Source organism: Chironomus tepperi, unplaced genomic scaffold, assembly GCF_022539635.2.
Source record: "Chironomus tepperi strain 1889 unplaced genomic scaffold, CSIRO-AGI_Ctep_v1 contig_359, whole genome shotgun sequence".
NCBI classification, from domain to species: Eukaryota; Metazoa; Arthropoda; class Insecta; order Diptera; family Chironomidae; genus Chironomus; species Chironomus tepperi.
The window spans coordinates 3897434-3918888 of record NW_027226481.1 but is presented as its reverse complement, the minus strand read 5'-3'; the positions used below and the strand labels follow the sequence as shown (position 1 = coordinate 3918888).

General features: G+C 31.8%; 2 protein-coding genes across 2 annotated transcripts; both read right to left on the bottom strand.

Annotated features, from left to right (window-relative positions):
- Positions 1–9056: 9056 nt before the first annotated feature.
- Positions 9057–15918, bottom strand: LOC139095082 (N-acetylgalactosaminyltransferase 4-like). Its single transcript, XM_070646330.1, has 7 exons — positions 15841–15918; positions 15502–15716; positions 11186–11506; positions 10712–11015; positions 10390–10575; positions 10085–10333; positions 9057–9527 (listed from the first exon to the last, which is right to left on the bottom strand). The coding sequence occupies exons 1-7, from the start codon at positions 15916–15918 to the stop codon at positions 9057–9059; spliced, it is 1824 nt and encodes a 607-aa protein (XP_070502431.1).
- A 758-nt stretch (positions 15919–16676) lies between these two features.
- On the bottom strand, positions 16677–21455 carry LOC139095081 (nose resistant to fluoxetine protein 6-like). Its single transcript, XM_070646329.1, has 7 exons — positions 21184–21455; positions 20971–21114; positions 20670–20893; positions 19197–19226; positions 18958–19136; positions 17564–17637; positions 16677–17416 (listed from the first exon to the last, which is right to left on the bottom strand). The coding sequence occupies exons 1-7, from the start codon at positions 21359–21361 to the stop codon at positions 16677–16679; spliced, it is 1569 nt and encodes a 522-aa protein (XP_070502430.1). The 5' UTR covers positions 21362–21455.

Sequence of the window (21455 nt, the reverse complement as noted above, 5' to 3'; positions counted from 1 at the left end):
ATGTATGACAAAATTAATATGATTGGATAATTATTAAAAGTTCTTTTTACTTTCAATGTTTTGAGTTCCTTAATTAAAGTTTTCAGATAGTGTGGACGATTGTTGAATTAAAGTCACATGATTGTCTTCAATATAACATCTTATTAAGGATAATATTCACTGTAACACATGTTACTCGATGCTACCGATGCTCAATACCTGACTAGATCGAAGATCCTGAAGGCAAATGACATAGAAACGACTGCAAATCCAATTCCAGGTCAGTGTGACTCTGACTCCAGTCTTGATTTGATTAAATCAAGTCTCTAGTCTTAGTCAAGTCGTCCTGAGGTTGAATTTTCGGTTATTTCTATTTCGTGTACTTTCTGCGAGTTCTTCCTTACAGAAAATGAAGGTTCGAATTTCACATTAGTTGACTTAGTTGACTTCATAATTTACTTGTGATTTATTATAACGAAATTGCTTCGCTTCTAGAAATTTGTTTCATGTTTTTGCTGTCCGTGGAGATCAATTGTAATCCTTTAGATCAGTGTTGCCAAACTGTGAGCCTCAACAAATTAGTTTATCAATAAAGTGTGCTGGCATAAAAAAGTTTGGACACAACTGCTATAGATGATACCAAAAGTTGACTTTATCGCTGCCAACTCTGACAAGCAATGAGTCCAATTTTAGACTCCGTAGTGGGACTTCTATGCCATGAAAGCATGCTTTTTGCCTTTTAGAACTACTCGCTAATGAACCCAAATACTATTTAACACAGAAAATGTGTCTCAGTCAACAACAGCGACAACAGCCTTCCGAAGATTTTGAAAATTCTCACTTTAATTTCAGACAGAATGATGAGAACAACAGATTGCATTTAATGATATTTCGATAATAGTAATGAGATTCAACACAGATTGATGCTTAAATGCTTATTAAATTATCAGATTATGTTGCGCAATTAGAAGTAATGAATATTAATCGATGATGAATCTTGATTTTAGATGAATATTTGTTGTATTATGATTCATGTGATACGTTTTAAGTCGATTCCTTGTTGATTTTGAAAATAGGGATTTCTCATTACGCACGATAATTTTTGAGGAAATCATAAGAATCTTGAATTTTTAATAAACAAGATGCGTACCGGGGGTTTCACTGATAACCCGAAATTGAAATTATGTATTACTTGATCACATACGAAAACATCTCAGTTCTCTCTAGCAATCTTTTATTGCGACACTGTTTTCCAATATTTCAAGAATTATGAAATATAATCTACGCAATATTTTAAAAATTAAATCAGTTTATGATCGTCGCTTTGTGTTAAACTACATAATTTATTCGTAAAAAAGTGAAAAGTGCTGATTTAAAAACTCAATCAACAATGTCTGACGTGTATCATCAACTGGATGCTCAACTAATCGAGAGAGCTTATCAACGTACTCTTGAGTTAACTCCTCAAAATGTTGAAATAACACGGACAATACCTACAATAATGGTAATAACAGATGATGAGTTTTTGAAAATGGTTGATAGAGTTGATGAACTAGGAAATAACCTGATTCATTGTACAGCAAGAGTATCTCCAAAGATTCCCATGGAGATGACGTTTGAAAAACTTGAAAGATTGGTGTCGCGTGAAAAAATTAGACAAATATTTAGTAAATTAAGTAATTTAGGACATAATATGTTGCAGATAGCAACAGTTTTAAATGAACATACGGAATCGGTTCAAATTTTGTGGAATTTCATTAGAAAATATTTTAATTCATCAGAAGTAATAGAAATGCTGAAATATTGTGGTCGACATGGATATAATGTTTTACATTTTTCAATAGTGTGTGCAAATCTGGAAATAACAGAAATTACATTGAATGAAATCTGGAGTGTTTTTAGTATACGTCCGGAAGAAGAGTTTATGGATTATCTAAAATCTACCAATAATGATGGAGAAAATATCCTTCATTTAGTGATGAAAGTAAATGGAGAGGAAAGTTTAAGAATCGTTTGGAATAAATTGAAAAAATTTCAAAATTTTAAAGAATTATTGAACCAAAAAGCAACAGATGAAAGGAAACTATCTGCTTTTCACTGTGTAACTAGATCTAATAAAATTGAATTTCATGTGACTTTTTGGAATCTATTGTTTAATACATTTACTCGTGAAGAGATTGCTAATATGATGCTAGAAAAGTGTGAATATGGAGACAATTTTGCGCATCTTGTTTTGCAATCATGTGAATTTAACATAATCAAATTTACCTTTGAAAAACTTAAGAAAGTTTGCAATGATGAAGAATTTAAACAAATTTTAACATCTAAAGGACAAATGGACAGATATTTATTTCAAAACGCTGCTGTTGGATCGAAAGACATCAAAACTCATAAATTCCTATGGAAAATATTCAAAAATGCTTATAAATCCAACAATTTATATAATTGTTGTCAACCAAACAATTCTGAACATTTAGAAATTTTTATTAAAATCTTTACGGAAGTTGATGTCCAAAAGTTCAATATTCTTCAGGACGCCGCATCCTTCTCAACAGCTGAAATCTTAGAATTCCTATTAAAGGAATTAGAGAAAGTTGCATCACGTGATGAAATCAGAAATATTTTAAGCGGATTAAGTCTTTACGATCGAAATATTTTAATTAATGCTGCAGCACAAAATAAATCAGCAATACTTCAACATCAACTTTGGAGGATCATTTATAAATATTTCAACAAATCGGAAATTATCGATATGGTTAAACATGCTGATGATTGTGGATACAATTTTCTAATCAGTGCTGCTCAATTAAACACAAAAGAAGTACTCGAACTGACATGGAATAAAATTTCTAGACTTTTAACACATGCAGAATTTACAGAATATTTGAAATGTGTTAAAATTGAAGATGAAAATATTATTTTTGCCTTAATGAACGCAGACGATGACAAAAATTTGATTTTCTTGTGGAAAAAGATGGAAAGTCATTTTGGATCTCAAGATCAGCAATCCTTCAAGGAGATTTTATGCCAGAAATGTTCAAATTCCGCAACTTTTCTTCATCTTGCTGGAAAATCAGAAAAAATTGAGTTCCATAAAGCTCTTTGGAAACTTTTGACGAACACATTTCAAAATCGAGAGGAACTGAAAGACTTTATTATGCTTCAAACTGAAAAAGGACAAGTGTTTCCTCATACAGTAATGGTTTTTGGTAAATCGGATATTATTGAGTACACCTTAAACAAACTTAAGGCAATCTTCAACTACAATCAATTTAAAGAAATTTTAAAATCAAATGAAGGAATTGCCAATAAAAATTTACTTCAATTAGCTGCAATGGGATCAAAAGATGTCAAATTACATCATTATTTGTGGACATTAATTCGAGAATATTTGGATTCATTTGAAATGTTGGAAATGATCGAAAATATTGATAAAGATGCCTGGACATTGCTTTTGCATGTTGTTGGTTATAGTCCTGATAATATAGCTCAAATGAGTTGGAATCAAATTAAAACGATTTATAACTGCTTTGATAATCATGGTCTAATACAACATCTCACAAATACTGAAAATAATGGAAGCAATATCATGCATGTAATAATTTCAGAAGCGAATGAGAACAAATTGAGATTTTTCTGGAAGGAATTAGAAGAATACTTAGATTATCAGCAATTGATTGACTTTTTAGCTCAGAAAAAATTTACCAATAGTGAAAATATTTTGCATATTGCTGCTAGCTGTAAAAATATCAAGTTCCATATGACTCTATGGGAACTTTTAATAAAAACATTTAAGAATCGAGTGGACCTAAAAATGCTCATTATAGACAAAAATGAAAGAGGAAATACTTTTGCTGGTGTCGTAGTTATGTGGAACAATCCAGAAATAATCGAGTTTTATTTGAAGAAGTTCAAGGAAAATTTTACTGGAATCCAATTTAAAGAAATCTTAACAACAAGATGTGAGAACAATAAAAGTTTAATCAAGTGTGCTATAGTTAGCTCAAAGGAATTAAAAACTCATCAAATTTTATGGCGAACAATTAAAGAAGCTTGCAAATCAGACGAAGACTTTTTAGAAATTGTCAAGCAAACTGTCAGCAATAACTTTAATATATTTCACATAGCTGTTATATCTCAAACTGAAGAAATCTTCAAATTTATGATTGATGAATTGGATAAAGTTGCATCATGTGAGGAAATTAAGAAACTTCTAACCAGTATAGCTGAGTTGAACGTGAATATATTGCATCTTTCAGCAAATTCTAAAAATCAGAGTATTGAGTTTCATTCCTTAATATGGAAAGTTATTGTAAAATACCTTAACACATCAGAAATAGCAAGTCTGGTCAAAAATGTTGATGAGAAAGGAATTCATCTTCTATTTTTCACTATTACCTTCAGTGCGCAAGAGATTTCAGAATTATACTGGAATGAAATTAAAAAAGTTTTAAATGGCAATTTAGTTGAGTATTTAAGTCATGTTGACAATGATGGTGATACAATTATTCACCATTTGATCATGAAACAGGATGTGAAAAAGTTAAAGTATTTCTGGACAGAGTTTGATAATTGCTTCAAAAATTCATCAAATTCACTACAAGAACTTATTATTCAAACATCTGCAAATGTTAAGAAAAACGTTTTACATTTTGCTGCATGTTCTGAAGACCTAACATTCCATGAGACATTTTGGGATCTTCTTTTAGGATCAATTAAGAGTCAAAATGAATTGTACAATCTAATTCAGCAAAAGACGGATGATGGAGTGTCCTTTATTCATCATTACATTGGTTCCGAATATATAGAATTATTTGAGTTTATGCTACAAAGATTCAAGTATTTTTTAACTGAAGCTCAATTTAAAGATGTGATAACATCCAGCGAAAGCAGATTTGGTTATAATATTCTTCAAATAGCAACACATCAAATAGATTATATCGAAGAATATCAAAAATTTTGGAAAATTATCCGTAAATATATAGAATCGTCAACACTTTCGGAAATGATAAATCATCGTAATTATGAGAATGATAATCTGCAACTATTTGATTTCAAAACAAAAACCGAAGAATTTACAAAGCAAACATGGAATGAAATCAAGGAAATTGCATTTGAAAACAAGTTAGACATGAAGGAATACTTGAATAGCACCAATAATAATGATGTAAATGTATTATATATGTTAATTAGAAGAGAAAATTTAGAAGAGCTGAAATTTTTCTGGACTGAATTAGAAAAAGCCTTTAAATCTCAAGAAGAATTCAAAGAATATCTAAGTCAAAAGAGATCAGAAACAGGTGACACGATTCTTCATATTTCAACATCAAATAAAATCCACGAATTTCAAGAAGCTTTTTGGAATCTTTTGTTGAAAACTTTTACTGATCGTGAGGAATTAATGAAGTTTTTAATGACTAAGGATAATGATGAGAATATATTCTTAATATATGCTGTGCCTGCAAATGACTCAAAAATGATTGCACATCTTCTGTCTAAGCTAAAAGAGAATTTGAATTTTGATCAATATGTAGAGCTTTTAAGCCAAAAAGGAAGAGACGAAAGAAATGTCTTACAAATTGCAACATTTTCATATAATGATATTGAAAAATTTCAAATTATTTTTCAAAATGTGAAATCAATTTGCAAGTCAAATGAAGAGCTTTTGAAATATTTTACAGACATCGATTATACAGGCAGAAACCTTATCCACTGTGTAGCGTCAATATCATCGAAAGAAATTTTTGAATTTACAATTAAAAATCTTGAAAAAATTGCAAATCGTGGAGAAATTAAGAACATTTTAAAATCGACAGGTTCCGAAAGTCTAAATTTATTGCAAATTGCTACATTTGCGAATCATTCGGTTGACGTACTTAATAGTTTATGGATTGTTTTAAAACAATACTTTAAGCCTTCAGAAATTATAGAGATGATTAACTATAATTGTGACTTTATTTATGGATCTAATGCTTTATTCTATGCTTTTCTAAGACCAAAAATATCTGAAGATTTTATTAATTTAATGTGGAAAGAGATTCAAAGTATTTTCAAAATATTTGGTGACAATTATGCTGAAAAATGCTTGAATTGCTTAAACAAACGAACAAAGATGGCGAGAGTATCATTCACTATTTAATCAACGAGGAAAACGAAAGACCATGCGAAATGCTGGAACTTTATTGGACAAATTGTGAGAATTTTTTCAAAGAACAAAACTCGCAAAATCTTTTAAGGATTTGGTTACTTATAAATTTCCAAATTCTGAAACTATTCTGTTTGCTGTTGCCGAAACCAACAATATTGATTGCCACAAGACATTCTGGAAACTTTTGTTAAATTCTTTCGACAATCGTGAAGAATTGAAAAATTTTATCTTAGAAAGAAATGAAGTCGGTGACAATTTATTTCCTCGTCTGTTCCTTAAAACTCAATTAGAGGTCATTGAGTTTACATTTGAGAAACTTAAGGAAGCATTTAGTGATGAACAATATCATGAAATATTAAAATTAAAACTTCAATATGGTAAAAATATATTACAAGCAGCTGCATGCTTATCACCGGATCTCAAAGTTCAGCAAATTTTATGGGAAAATATTAAAAAATCCTGCAAATCGAATGAAGAATTTTTAAGTTTTCTAACGTCTACGGATGATGAATCTTCCAATATATTTTTATTTGCTGCCGCTGTTGGATTGAATGATTCATACTTTGAATTTGTTGTTGAAGAGCTCACAAGAATCGCAACAAATGACGAAATCAGATCAATTTTTAATTTTTGGGGACCTGAAAATCGAACTTTATTGCAAGCATCAGCATTCAACAATAAGTTTAATCATTTTAATAACTTATGGAAAATTGGTTTGAATTATTTTGATTCGATAGAAATATTAAATTTTATAAGTCTTACTGATGAATATGGATTAAATTTGCTTAATTATATTTTGGACTATGACTTACCAGAGATTAAAGACTTTATTATTAAAGAAATTAAACAAATTTTGGAATCAAGCGGAAATTTCGATAATTTGTCTGATCTATGGCATGAATGTGAATCCATCTTAACAAAGCAAGTTGAAAATACAGACGCAAATAGTTTATTAACATCAAAATGGAATGAATTAAGTCAAACCTTCGAAAATCTTGAATCTTTAAAAATTCATAACAAAATTGCAAATAAACAATTTTTATTAGAGAGTCAACATCAAGATCCTTCAAAACTTAACCTAAAGGATCCCAATAATCTCCATAAAATGCTTTATTGCAATCATATTGAAGTTCAAAAAGAAAACTGGAAAATCGTGTTCAAAAGTTTTGAAAATAAAAACGAGTTGAAGGATTTGATGCTTTTGGAGAATATCACTTGCAACAACTTCGTGCATTCTCTTGTCTTGAATGGCAATACAGAATTGATTGAGTTGATGTATCAATTAATGAAAGAAAACTTTAATGTTGACCAATTCAATGAAATTCTTAGGTCAAAGGGAGATTATGGCGGCAATTTACTATTCATAGCAGTTATGTTTTGTAATAATATTGAAGTACATCAAGTTTTATGGAAAATCTTCAAAGAATATTTTAATAATGATTTGCTTAACATTCTTATGGAAGTTGATGAAACTAACAACAATGTTCTGGCCATCATTTTTATCTTTACCACGAAAGAAATAGCTGAATTTATTTTTAATGAAATAGAGGATTTTATGTCTTTTGACGAAATCAAAACAATTCTTAAGTCCATTGGCCATAGACAAAGAAATCTTTTACAGACGGCTGCTGAAGAATGCTTTGTTCCAGAAATACATATAAGACTCTGGAATATGCTCCGAAAATATTTTAATGCTCAAGAAATTATTGACTTTATTAATTATTGCGACGAGGATGGCGATCGACTCATTCATAATGCTGTAGGATGGAATACAAATGATATTGTTATTTTGACATGGGAGCAAATCAAAACATTCATAACTTCAAAAGTTGATCAAATTGAATATTTAAAGACAATTGGATATGATGAACAAAATTTGAAGCAGAGATCGATGAATAATAATTGCGAAGATGCAAATGTTCAAGTATGGGTTGAACAAATATGGATCAAATATGGAATTGAATTTAATTCAGAATAGATATTAATTAAAAAGATTGTTTAAGGCTCTTTAAGATATAAATAATTGTTGATTAAGAGATTTGGATAATTAAGCATTTTATAAGTATCAATAAATATTTCTAAGAAAATAATTTAGCTTTTAGATTTTTTGAATCGAATCGAGTTTGTAACTCTATTAAAGACCAAATAACCGTCAAGTACACTTACATGGTACTTTAATCACATCACATTTAAAGGAAAAGTTGAATATAATCAACAAAGTTGATCAAATTACAAGCTTACTTCACAAGCTTTTATAAATTATTTGCCTTAATAATAAGATTTCTAATTTAAAAATTAAAGAAAATACTGCTAAAAAGTTAAATTATCAAATGATTTCCAGGAAACCAAAAACAAAAAATCTTTTCCATTAGGAACGAGACTCAAACTTTATTAAAAATAATTTATTTTTAAATTTAATATTTTTTCATTACGAAACAAGCCTAAATTCATTCTTGGAAGCCCATTATTAGTTAATTATTTAAAACGTATTCAGAAAACCATTACCCATCCTCTTTCACGTCAATTGATGCTTCTTATTCTTCTTAATTTAAATTTTTAATGACGTCAGTTCAATGCCAAAATTTTCCCAGCTGCGAAGTGCCGTCAAATTTTTCTCACCCCAATTCCACTGTTGGTGGATATCAGCCTCAATACATTCTTTCATTAATAGGGTTTGTGTAGTTATGTCTATAGTTAGACATTTTGTAGAGTTTGAAATTGGATTGATAATTTGATGGGTTTCCTAAAAATAGACACAATTAATGAAAATCTAGTTTTCAGAGGTCAAAGTCGACTCGAGTTCGTTCCGATTCGCGTAAAACCGATTGCAAAAATTTGCAGGGAATCGTTTCTGCTAACTCTTGTGAAGTATAAGATTTCATACAAATTTCAATCGTTTTTACCGAACTGTCCCGAATTCAATTCGGCTTTATTTTATACTAACCAAATCAAATCTCCACAGTTGATTTCCACCACGAAAATGGCACTCAACAATTGTCAGGGAATTTTGTATACAATAATCGTAGATTGAATTTTGAATATTTCGATTCCATGTAAGCGTAAAAGATTGTCTAGGACTTGGATTGACATGATTATCATCACATTTATTTAGGATTATTTTTCTTGTTATTGGCATATCTTTAGTATTCTCAGTATTATCCTTAAACACCTCCACACATAATTTTGGATTTGCTTTACTACGAATTGTTCCTTTTGCAAAATATCCTGGGTCAATGATTGGATAACGCTCGAGTAGCTCGGGTGCAACATATTCAATAAAATATCTAAATGGCTTACAATGGAGGCCTTGTCTGATGATATTTTCACGTGAAAGGTTACCGGGATCGAGAGACATGTACTTTGATGGATTTCGTTTGTAAACAATTTCTTTGTATTCGTCCTGAAAATTAGATTTGAGGGCGATGAGAATTGTGAGTGAGAATAAGAAAATAATAAAAAAATGAGAACATTGATTGTGGTTGAGATTCTTAGTGTAACGTATGAGTCCATGTAGACAAAAAAAGTACAAATTCTTGATTATTTTGTAAGGAAACCATACAAATGATCAAGAAATTGTACGGTTTTCGTCTGTCACACAACTTTGCTGTAGACAGTAGACGAGTATTTGCCAATTTGTCATATAGTCGTGTAAATTCGGATAGCTCAACCGTAAGAGCATGTAACAATACGGAAGTCGTAAGACGTGAGTTCGAATCCCATCCGGTATCCGTTGTTCGGAATTATATCTTTTCTGTCCTACCCTGTTAAAAGCATTTCTACAGCCTTAAATCACCAAATTTCACACAATCTCCAAATCCAATTTCCAAATTGGATCAAAAAATACGTTTACTAATAGGGTTGATAAAAAAAGTTCGCTTTCATAATTCTCTCATCCACATGTAGACTCTTATTTATTTTTTGTCAATTCCCTTTCCACCCACACACACCCATACTCACCATCCATACTTCTGCTATTCTTTTCATGTTACGTGCAGCAAAATCTGTGCCATTTTCAAATCTTTTGTAGTAATTTTTATAACGATATGAATGTGCGACACGAGAACAAGGACATTCAAAGACACCATGAGCACACAAGTGTGCCTTAAATGACATTTCAAATTGTTCACCATGCGATACCTTTAATTGCTTATCGTATGCTCCAATATCCCAAAAAAATTGACGATTCATTGCGAAAACTGATCCAATCTGAAAATAGACATTGTTTAAAATTATTATAAAAGATATTTTAAGTCATTGAATACCATAACAGGAGATGGAATCGGTGCATCGGGACGAATATCCTCCGGCCTTCGTGGAACACGACGATATTGTAAATCCCAATTGAAAATGCCACGTCCGCCATCATCAAGCTTTTTAAATTCGAATGTATCATAACGAAATGAATCAATGATTGGTGTTGTAATTACTTTTGGATTTAGGGCAATTGGCTAGAGTAAAGGAGGTAACCAATTGACATTTACTTCCACTTGAGCATCAATGAATACCTTTGAGGAAACACATTGTATAAATATCACAAAACATTTAAAGTTCACATCATATAAAGTAAACAACATTTACACCTACCAGAACTTCACCGGTTGCAAATCGTGCTGCATCTAACCTCGATCCAATCATACCACGACGTTCATTTGACATTATAAATTTTACGATTTCACCAAAGTTCATTTTGACGTAATCGACAAATGGTTGATAAAGTTCATCCAATGTGCTGTTATCGTTAACTAAAATTATTTCATGAATCAGCATGTGCGGCGTGCGATTGTAAATTGAATGAAGTGTTCGCTTCAACATGCTCAAGTACTCGTCAAAGTACACGATTATTATAGAGACTTTTGGAATTTGTCTCAAGTACTGCTTACGTCTACATCTAAAAATGGGAATAAATGGAATGTTGAGATTAGTAAGGTGCTGCTTATTCCGTCCCTGAGCACTGCTTAAGCGAGTCTGTTAGCTTTCAACAGAATTTTATCGAAATTTTACATTCAATCCTTTATCTGATATGCATCCGTCATCTCCATCCCACACTCCCATACTCACTTTTCATGTCGTATATCCGGTAATGACCGATTCACTGAAATATGATCACTGGCAATTCCATAAAACCCAAATTTTTGGAAAATTTCCTCATTCTTCTCAATATAACTTTCATCCTTAAGAACGTATGCCTTGCCTTGTTCACCTGGACCTGTTCTTGATGCTTCATATTCCATAAATTCATAATCATGATAGTCAACTTTGTCATACTGTGTGGCAAATGGGTAACGTGGCTTTGCGATTTTCTTTCTCAACGAACCATAAGCTTCCCTGTACAGCAGTACTTCCGTTTTTAATGTTGATATTTGTGTATCGGAATAACTTCTAATTAATGTTAGACTCACGAATAATGCGGATAGAATTAATGCGACTGATATTAAATCCAATTTTTTAATTTTTCCACTTAAATAAATCAACATGACTAGTTTTTTGCTTCTTTCGTTGGCTGTGACTTAATAAATGAGACTTACTTTCGGAACTATTGTGGGTTTGTTTTTTCGTGACTGAAGTAAAATTGGCGATTCGTTATTGCAAATTGTTACTGTCTAAGCTAAATTCTACAAAATTTAGTTTTTAGTGTGGGGATTGTTCATAAATGACGTCTAGAAATTAAGGAACTGTTTTTAAATTTGATTATTTACTGTCGTCATTTCCCGAGTTGCACATGTTTGTAAATTTGTCACAAATTAGGGCTTGATTCGGCATAACTCTGACTTGGAGCCGGATTCGGTTTATATCCGAATCCATGCCAGAGATAAGTTGATTCCGGATTTTGAATCGATTAACCGACTTGTGGTATTCGGGTTTATGCACATGCCATCGATGGGTTCGAATCCTTGTCATATTGACATCACTATAAGAAATGATTGTGAGATTAAGTTTTGATGGGAATCGAACCCACTTTCTAATTATAGAGCGAGTTACAGATATTCAGCTTGTGGCCAAACCACTCGACTTAATCAGCTTTACTCTCGTACTGGCAGATTCCTCTACATATAGCTTAATAACCCAGATTCCAATCTCCTTCAACACGCTTGACTTAACATATTTCCTTCACTTCCTCAAGCTTTATTTATTAAACATCCTCACTTCCCATAATACTATTTAAAGTTCCAAATGTAGGAGTTACTATACAATCTTAATATAAGCATGATTAAATCATATTTTTGGTTATCCTTATTCATATATTACTCCAAGCATACAGGATGTGTGTTGGCTTTACTGTAACATTTCTATAACTGAATGAAAACATTTTCATCTGAATGAAATAATTTTCTATTTTTGTTCATCATGCAGGCAAGTGTATTGTTGATTCTCGGAAATTTGGATTTATTGTCTATAAATATTATGCTGTAATGTCGTTTAAGAATATCAAGATCAGAAATATGCTTGAATTATTTTTAAAGCTTTCAATTTCTTTAGAATTCATAAATTTTTATAACAAAGTAGCCTTTGTGAAATTAATTTCAAATAAAAGAACATTCTGGCAATTTGAGAACATTAGACTAAGTTAAGAAGTTTGTGTTTTTATGTTTCTTGAGGCAGACATTGTATGAAGCTTTCAAATTTACGGTGAGTTTGATTTATGCTGAAAAATATTGTATTTCTTAAGAAAAAGTTTGATATTTTGATATTAACTGACTTAAAGCATTTTCGTCAGTTTTTAAAGATTTGATATTAAATTTTGTAATGTCTATGTGGAGGTGAATTTTGTTCTTGTCTAGTGTCTGGAATCAGAATTTTAAGCAAACATCATTTAAGTCGAATTGTATATATTCATGCTGGCCGAACAAATCATCAATCCTGGCTCCATCGCTGGCTTCCGTTCCAAGTGCAACTCTGCCTCTATCGACAGTTTCCTTTCAAGAGTTCTTTGGTCGTCCATGAGCTCTTTTACCAAATCTTGACAAAATTTGACTCGAATTAAATTGAGTTCACTCGACTTTGAGCTCTGTCTGGAACTATATGAAGATTTCCACAACCTGAGCGACACAACTGAAAAAGGTTCCGCTAAAGGAGCTAATTGGGAGCCATATGAATACATCATAGAGACGGCTTCCATTTAGTTTGAATAAAAGGGCTTCATCGAAACTCCTAAAATCTCCAAGATGAAGCATTCTTCGATTGTGTATTGCTCGGGACGATCTCAACTCCCTAAATATCCCATCCAAAAACCAACAAACTCTCCAGCAAACTCAACTTAATTATTTACCAAAAGCTAATTAAGGGTCATTCCTATAAAAACACAACTTACTTCACAAATATCAAGTTTTTGTCCCTTACACCGTACCTTAATTATTTAATGAGAATGTTTTTCTGTTGCTCATTCACAATTCAAATTTATTATTTAATTTGTGGCCTGTGATTCTTAAAATCATTAATGAATAATTGTTGGAACCTCAAAAAAAAAATTTACCCTAATTAATCAAATTTGAATGTGAAAATTTTATTCTTTATAATTTACATTTTATGCCTTCGGATAGGAACTAAAAATAGAATTGAAAAGCTTCTTATTGTGAAATTTTTACTGCTGAATGAGAATAAATTTACGTCGTTCATGAATTTTGAAGTAAGAATTTATGACTTTTTATATCAGCACTTAATGCTAACTCTCGAGGGAATTTGAGTTCTATTTTTAGACTAAATAATAGAATTAGAAATCATTAACCCGAGCTGCAAGATGAGGGAACTTGGATTTTGCTTTCCCGAGTTACACAAACGAAACTACGGCTTTGGGGTAGCGCCTTCTTGTGTTGCTCGGGATCCGTAGTATTGTGTCAAAATTGGCAGTCATGGTGCCATCAGGGCAACTTCACAACTTGCTGTTAACACGATGACAAAGCAGTGATCTAACCAACATGATGTGCTGCTCGGGTCAGGCCAATTAACTGACATTAAATTAGAACCTAATAATAACATAAAAATACCTTCCTAAGAAACAAAATTTCGTATGAGATTTCCAGCTACAGATTTATTTTTGTATGTGACACCTACTTTTTCGAAGAATACACATCAAAGCAACCTACCCAACAGAAAAAAAGTTTCTACATCTTCTTGATTACTTTACTTTTTTTCTAAGGATGTGAATATATGCAGGTGGAAATTTGATTAATGTTACTGCTTATTGGTAATTAATATTTACATTTGATAGATGATTAAGGGTTTTATTTATGATATTGAGAGTTGGATGACTGGGATGTAGTCAGGGGGATAATTGTCCGCAAAATGGGGTGCGCATCTATATGATCCGAGGTCTTTGCGGATGCTGAGTTACGTATTGTCTTCATTTCGTATCTACAACGGCTCCCGAATCCAACTCGACTTTCACTGGGATCGAACCCGGGTCGTTAGAGTCGATAATCCGACACTCTAACCACTCCACCACTGCTGCATATTTCGTTTCCTTACAAAGTTTCTGCATTCACTCCTGTCTAAATGTCTCTGTCTGAAGAGAAAATTATTATTGGCATATTTTTTGTTTGGGTTCTGTTTTTGAGCGAAAGTGGGAAGCGAAATTAATTTGATTTCTAAGAACTTCATCAGATAATATCTAAACGACCACTCAGGGTATTTAATGTAATTTATCGAAAATAGAACCATCCTATATCATGTTCTATTCATCAATTCAATTAAATATGCTTTAAGATACCTGTTTATGACTTCATGCCTACGCAAATATTTAGATATATTTAGGTATAAATTTTATAAATTATTCTTAGAATTAAGGTGGTAATTTCATCATTATTAATTGCTGTAAAGCTAGATTTTGTTGGTTCTAAATAGGAGCTGATTCATCTTAACATTTTATTAAGTTCTGGAATATTACTAAGCCAAATTGAACACAGATTTGAATCTTGTATTGCTCAATAATATGCGTATCGCATAGTTGTACACCCTTTAACACCGCAACTGTTGGACTTTGTAAGAAAGTGACCTTTGACCTAATCTTATCAGTTCCTTTTCTTATTAGCAACGAAACTGTTTTAGCACCATATGAAAAATATGTTGAATAATTTCAAAAACAAAAGCTTTTTCAAAAACTTTCAGATGCCAACTTCACATAGTTAGTTTCTAATTCAAATAAAGAAAAACCGTTGAAAGCTTTTTTTGTTTTCATACAAACTTAAAGAAAAATCTTCAAAATAACAATAAATTTTGAATACATAAGACAGCAACTAAGGCATTATGCAAAAATTAAACAAAAATTTATTGAAATAATGAATAAATTTATTTATTTAATTAGAAAAATTTACATATATAATAAAATTAATAATACAGATCATGATGCGAAGAGCTTCACGCTCTAAAACTTTGATTACTCGGACTTTTTATTATAATCACTTATGATATTTGCATTCATGTCAAGATGACCATTGGTCAATGTCTCATTTACTTTATCCTGTTGCCTTACTGGCTGTACTTGTGGTCTCTTTGAGTCAAAAACTAGCTTCTTTAAGTTACCAAATGGCAAGTCAAAGAAGAGAGTCATCAAGGCTGCTGCGAATACTATCCACAGAATTTCATTTCCATTGAGCTGTGAAAAAAGAGAAGAATTTATAAATTTTAATTATATTGTGTAGCTTTAAGATTGAATAATGCTTGGGAAAGCTTCTAACTTGAATGTTTTATGTCATTGTTGCATGAACAATGAACAAAACATTACTAAACATTCGTTTTTTGTTAGGATTATTTCCATAATTTCCACTCAAATATAAATTATCACAGCTAGTTCCCATAACTTACCATAGATTTGACAATTCCGAAATGTGTTGAGTTTCTCACTTTTCCAATGTTGTAATGGAACACAGCAAATTGAACTAAATAAATTCCATAAGACAGTTTTGTTGAGATTAAAAATCCTCGCCATTCGAAGATTCTTGTGAATGAATCTGTAAGGGGAAATGGAAATTATTACCCAGAGAAAGGACATGATGGAGAAATGTTCAAAAATCCGGTTTCGTGCAGACTTGACTTTAAGCTAAGGCCGGATTGCGTCTTTTGTGGCCTGATGCCAGATTTTTGCCCATTTCTGCATCGTGTGCTTTTCGGGACCACTGTCCTCCAGGACACTTAGCCTCACTCAAAAGTCATAGGATTAGTGCCAAAATTTATATCAAATTCCTTACTTTTATATCCCAAATGTGATGTGAATATCAACCATCCAAAGAACAAACACCACGGAATCGGCGCCACAGAGCTATATAAGGCACCATCAAATGAACTGAATGTGTAGTCATAGGCACTCATTAATGATATTATAGCCATTGTTCCAATGAAAAGTGATGATGTTGTGACCCATCCGATGAAAAGCTGGAATTCAGTAAGTTTTATGTCTGAATATTTTCTTAGCAAATATCCAAGTACGATTCCCATAGCATAGACTGTAAAGCGATAAACTGGAATGATGTACATGTAACTTGCAATATCGTAGAGTTTTGATACTCTGGAAATTAAGATATTGTCAAATTAAATTAAATGTCAAATGTAGTCCAACTTACTCTAATCCAAACAGCACATAAACTGTCAAATCATTAACATATGTTGTATAGAACCTAGCTATTGTTGATAAAGTAGCAAGAATAAAGATTCCAATGCTTGTTTTCTTTGGATATTTATACAATAAAGTCACAAGTATTGGCGCTGTTAAAAACAACTCAAAATCAGTTCCAACATGATGCGTGTGAGTCATGCAAATATTTTCAAATCCAAACCAGTTATGGATCATTAAGAAACTTCTCCACCAAGTCTTCTTACAAAGTTCTGACTGATTATCGACAAGCATTGGCCATTGTGGACCGGAACCGATAATTGGGAAGATGAATGTTCCAAAAATTATCAATGCTGTCATTGGAGGAACCACACGGAAATATCTTGCTGCAATTTCTTTAAGTCCATTGATGCTCTGTCCACGTCTGAGTCGTCCAACGAATGAATATGATACGAGCATGGCTGATAACATAATAAATGAATCTGTAAACAGATAACTTGCTCTGACTATAACTGTCAGTGGTGCTTTTGATATTTCCGCCAATTCACTTCGATTTGGAATTGGATTGAACTCAATTTCCATACATTTGTGCGATATAATTAGCATTAGGGTGTTGAAAAAGCGGATACCATGTGCACATGCAATGTCATTTGATGCTTTTGTCGAAATTAGTTCTTTCCAGTTTTTGGTCAGGGAAAATGATGTTAGCCATTCGTCTGGGAACGAAATGAAGATTATTATCAGAAGATTTCAATTTTGGATTTACAGAACTGATACACTAAAGGAGTTCTAATACACTAAAGGAGTTCTAAGACACTAAAGTAGTTCATAGTTGAGGCAATCAACCTTTCTTCTAAGGACAAGCTACAATCCTTGTCAAAACCAATGCTTACTTTTATTGGGTGAGTCTGATCGATCATAAAATGCTGCAATTATTGAAATAGCAACGATGGAACCAAACAACAATCTGCAGAAATAAATAAGAAATTATACAAAATTAGCAACACAATTCTCAAAAGATCCAGTGGATCATAAATGATCAGATCATTAAATGAGTGTAAGATTTTAAATTATGATGAGAATCTGGCGTTAGCAGTGAAAAATGTTCAGTAAGCGTGGCAAATAGAGAACAAATATGCATGTGAAGATGGTTATTAAGCCTGAGAAAAAATCTTAATTTATTCGGAAGTGCTAATTGGTTCTAATAAGATTTTATTTTAGGTAATAAACACGACAATAATTATTCAGAATTAAATATTGATTAAATAAAATTGACTTGTTGAACCCCATCTACGTAACAAAATCTGAACCCTCCTTCCTCCCGGACTCGAAGTAGCTCAGATTTTATTTGGAATTGAGTAGATTTGGGTAGATTTTTCCATACAAAATATGACTAGACATCGCGCTCTTCCTGCTCTCCCTAAGAAATTGACGTCATAAGCGAACGGCCCCAATTTGAATGTTTCTTTAATTATTGTATAACAAACCATTAAAAATTCTTCTAAGAAATTATTGTCATTCTTTTTAATGTCATTGGTGTAAATTGATAATTTGGGAATTTTTTGCATTGGTCATATGTAGCTGTTTAGATATAGAGTAGAGTTTAATGATTAATTTGCAAATACGTAAAGCAATTAACAAGTAAAATGGAAATACCGTTTTTATAGACGATCAAATGGTTTTCATTAAGAACTCTTAGTCGTGCTCTATTTTCCCTTTCATTCTAACAATTTAAACCTTTGATTCATTTGGTTTTGAATATTGGCAAGTGGTGGATAGGGCTTTATTCGGCATCTGATGGACGTCGTGAATCACAATTGTTCCGTACGATCAGCGAAATAATTATGCAAGGAAGTAAGTAACAAATATCATAATGACCTATTAACAACAAGTATTAAGTTATTTCATTTAAATGCTGATTACCGATAACCCGTAACTAACAAGTTCGGTTGTTGAATCATAAATAAACGGCAATTCAAAGATCTGAGATTTTGCCAATAATTTTGTCAAATATTTGTTTTTATGTCAAATGACAGACTATGCCGAAAACATGTTATAGTCAATATTTATTATTTAAATATTAGCAATTTTTTGGAATTGAATCAAATTTTCAATGGACATATCAATTTGCCAATTTCATTATTGGAAAGCCAATTGCTGACTGATTTTGTGCAAATTTATAGACTTTTTAGCACCATTTGTTGTCATTATTAGCAAGTATAATTGCAATAAAGCCACTCGGGGTAGGTTTAGGTCTTGATAATAAATAAAAAGTTTACAAACTTACAATGAAAGCTTCGTTCCAAGACTGTAAGGCTTATCTTCTTTAATTTGACACATTTCCTTTTCAACTCGAACATCCATTAACACATTGCTGCTGTTAAAAAAGCTTTGTAAGTTTTCCTTCAACACAATTTCGAGCTCTTTGTTGGAACACGTGGATGGTATGCAAAAGGCAAAGTTAAGCTGTAATAGGGAATAACTTTATCAAGTAAATATTTGTATGAATAATAAGATAAAACTTACTTGTGATGTTCTTGGAATCACATGTCGATGCTGAATTGGATATAAAAGTGAGAAAAAATAGTTTGCATTATTTATTTAACAGTTGAGAATGCTTCTGGATTTTGAAATGTAATATCAAGTGATTTGAGGCATTCGTGAGAGTTCAAGTCATTCAATAAGTTTTGATTAATTTAGTAGTAATTATTTAATAAAGTCAAACAATTCTCAGACAGTTTTCTGAACCAGAGTTGGTAAGATTCAAAGTTGAGGCGCTCTAAAAACCCAGACTACCAAACTCTTGCAAACTCTGGCCTGAACCTTGGAAAATGGGTTATTACATTTGAATTAAATCACATAATCGCCTGAAGTGTCCTCTAAATTAAAATATAAACTCAAAAAGTGAGCTCCTCTTAAGGAAGTCATCTGTGAATAATCAAACATTCATTGAGATAATCAGTGATGAACCACAACTTTAGTTTTTGCACCACAACGATTATTAGTACGTCGGAATGTTTACGGCAAGACGTGAAATTGCCTTGAAAGCATCGAAAAGTCTGATCTTGACCTATTTTTACGAAGAACAATCTAGTTCGTCACATTGAGACATGCTTATTGTATTTTCGACCAAAGTTAGACAATTTTAAGAAGTTTTGGACAAAGTTGTTTGAATGATCTGATTTGGTTTAAATAGTGTACCACGCCAGACTCACACCATACTGGAGTTGGATATTAGATAGATGAACCGACGTATTCTGTTCGGGTTCGTTTTGTTAATTTGATAAAGAACATCATTTTGTTTTTTCACTCAAATCGAGGCGAATCGAGACATTAACGTATGTACTTTTTCACTCAGGATACAAAAGATAACAAAAATTATCATTGCAAATTTGTTCTTGAAGTGCCTTTCAACTCAAACAAATATTTTGACCAGTTTTGAAGGTGTGACTTCAATATTTGTAGAATTTTTTTAAAGTAATGACCTAATAGCACCTCGAGAAAAGTATTTTAAAATTCAAGAGACTCCTCATTATTGGTTAATCATCGGTGAAGTTCTTGTAAATTAATTCAGAAGTCTTTTCCACTTGACACTTTTTTGTGTTCTTTTTGAGTCATAGGAAGATGTTTTTGGGGATTGATTGTGTTATTGTCTGTCTAACTGTCTTTCTGTCTTTTTTCTGACTTTCCCGTTTTTTCTGTCTTTCTTGTATTTACTGTCTTTGCTGTCTTTCCTGTCGTTTCTGTCGTTCCTGTCGTTTCTGTCGTTTCTGTCATTTCTGTCTTTAATGTCTTTCATGTCCAGTCTTCCTATCTTCCTTCCTGACTTTCCTATATTTCCTGTCTTTCCTGTCATTTCCGCCATTCCTGCGTTTCCTTTCTTTTCTATCTAACTTTTCAATTTCTAACTCAAAATTGCAAGCATTTTACTTCTAATGTCTTACAATCACCTCACAATTAACACTTAATTCACATACTTTACACCACCAATATACTCACATCATCAAGATTACTCTTATAAGACTCCAATGCTAACATAAGTGATCGCAAATAATTGAAATATTTAAAATCAGAACTAACAGTTGGTTGAATATACGCCATGCAATATTGTCCTTGAAAATCCTCATTTTCCGCAACGACACTTAAGCATTGATCAAAATCACCATAACGATTTGTATTACCATTAAGCACACCACTGGATAATCTTGCACTAGCATCGTACACTTGTGGACGAAATAAAAAAAAAATATTAAAATTAAGATTAAATATTTGATCTTTATTATTTGTATATGTATCTCACTTTTAAGTGCCCACAAATCAAATTTTTTTAATGATGATAGAAATTTCAATGAGTCTTGACGGCATCGCGACGAAACAGCATCACTATTTAAAGCAAATGGCTTTTGGTATTGTAAAATTTTTGGACCGAGTAATTTAATGTAATCTAAAATAAAAAGGAATTACGAAATATGTTAATTTTTGGCACTTGCAACTTTCTTGGCACATTCAGTACCTGCTTCTGCATTGTCTATGGACGGCACTAATAAATCTTTATTTAATTTTAAATCTTTTAAAAAAATCTCAAAAATTGTTAAATTTTCACTGCTCACGAATCTCTCATCGTGCACATAACAATTGCAATTGTATACAAGTAACAGCACTAAAAATGTTAAAACTTTTCTCAGCGACATGATTGCATTAATTTTAATTTTTTTTTTTAAATTTATTTAAAATTCACCAAAAAATATTTAATTTCACTAAACTTAATTTTAGTTGTTTCTTGCA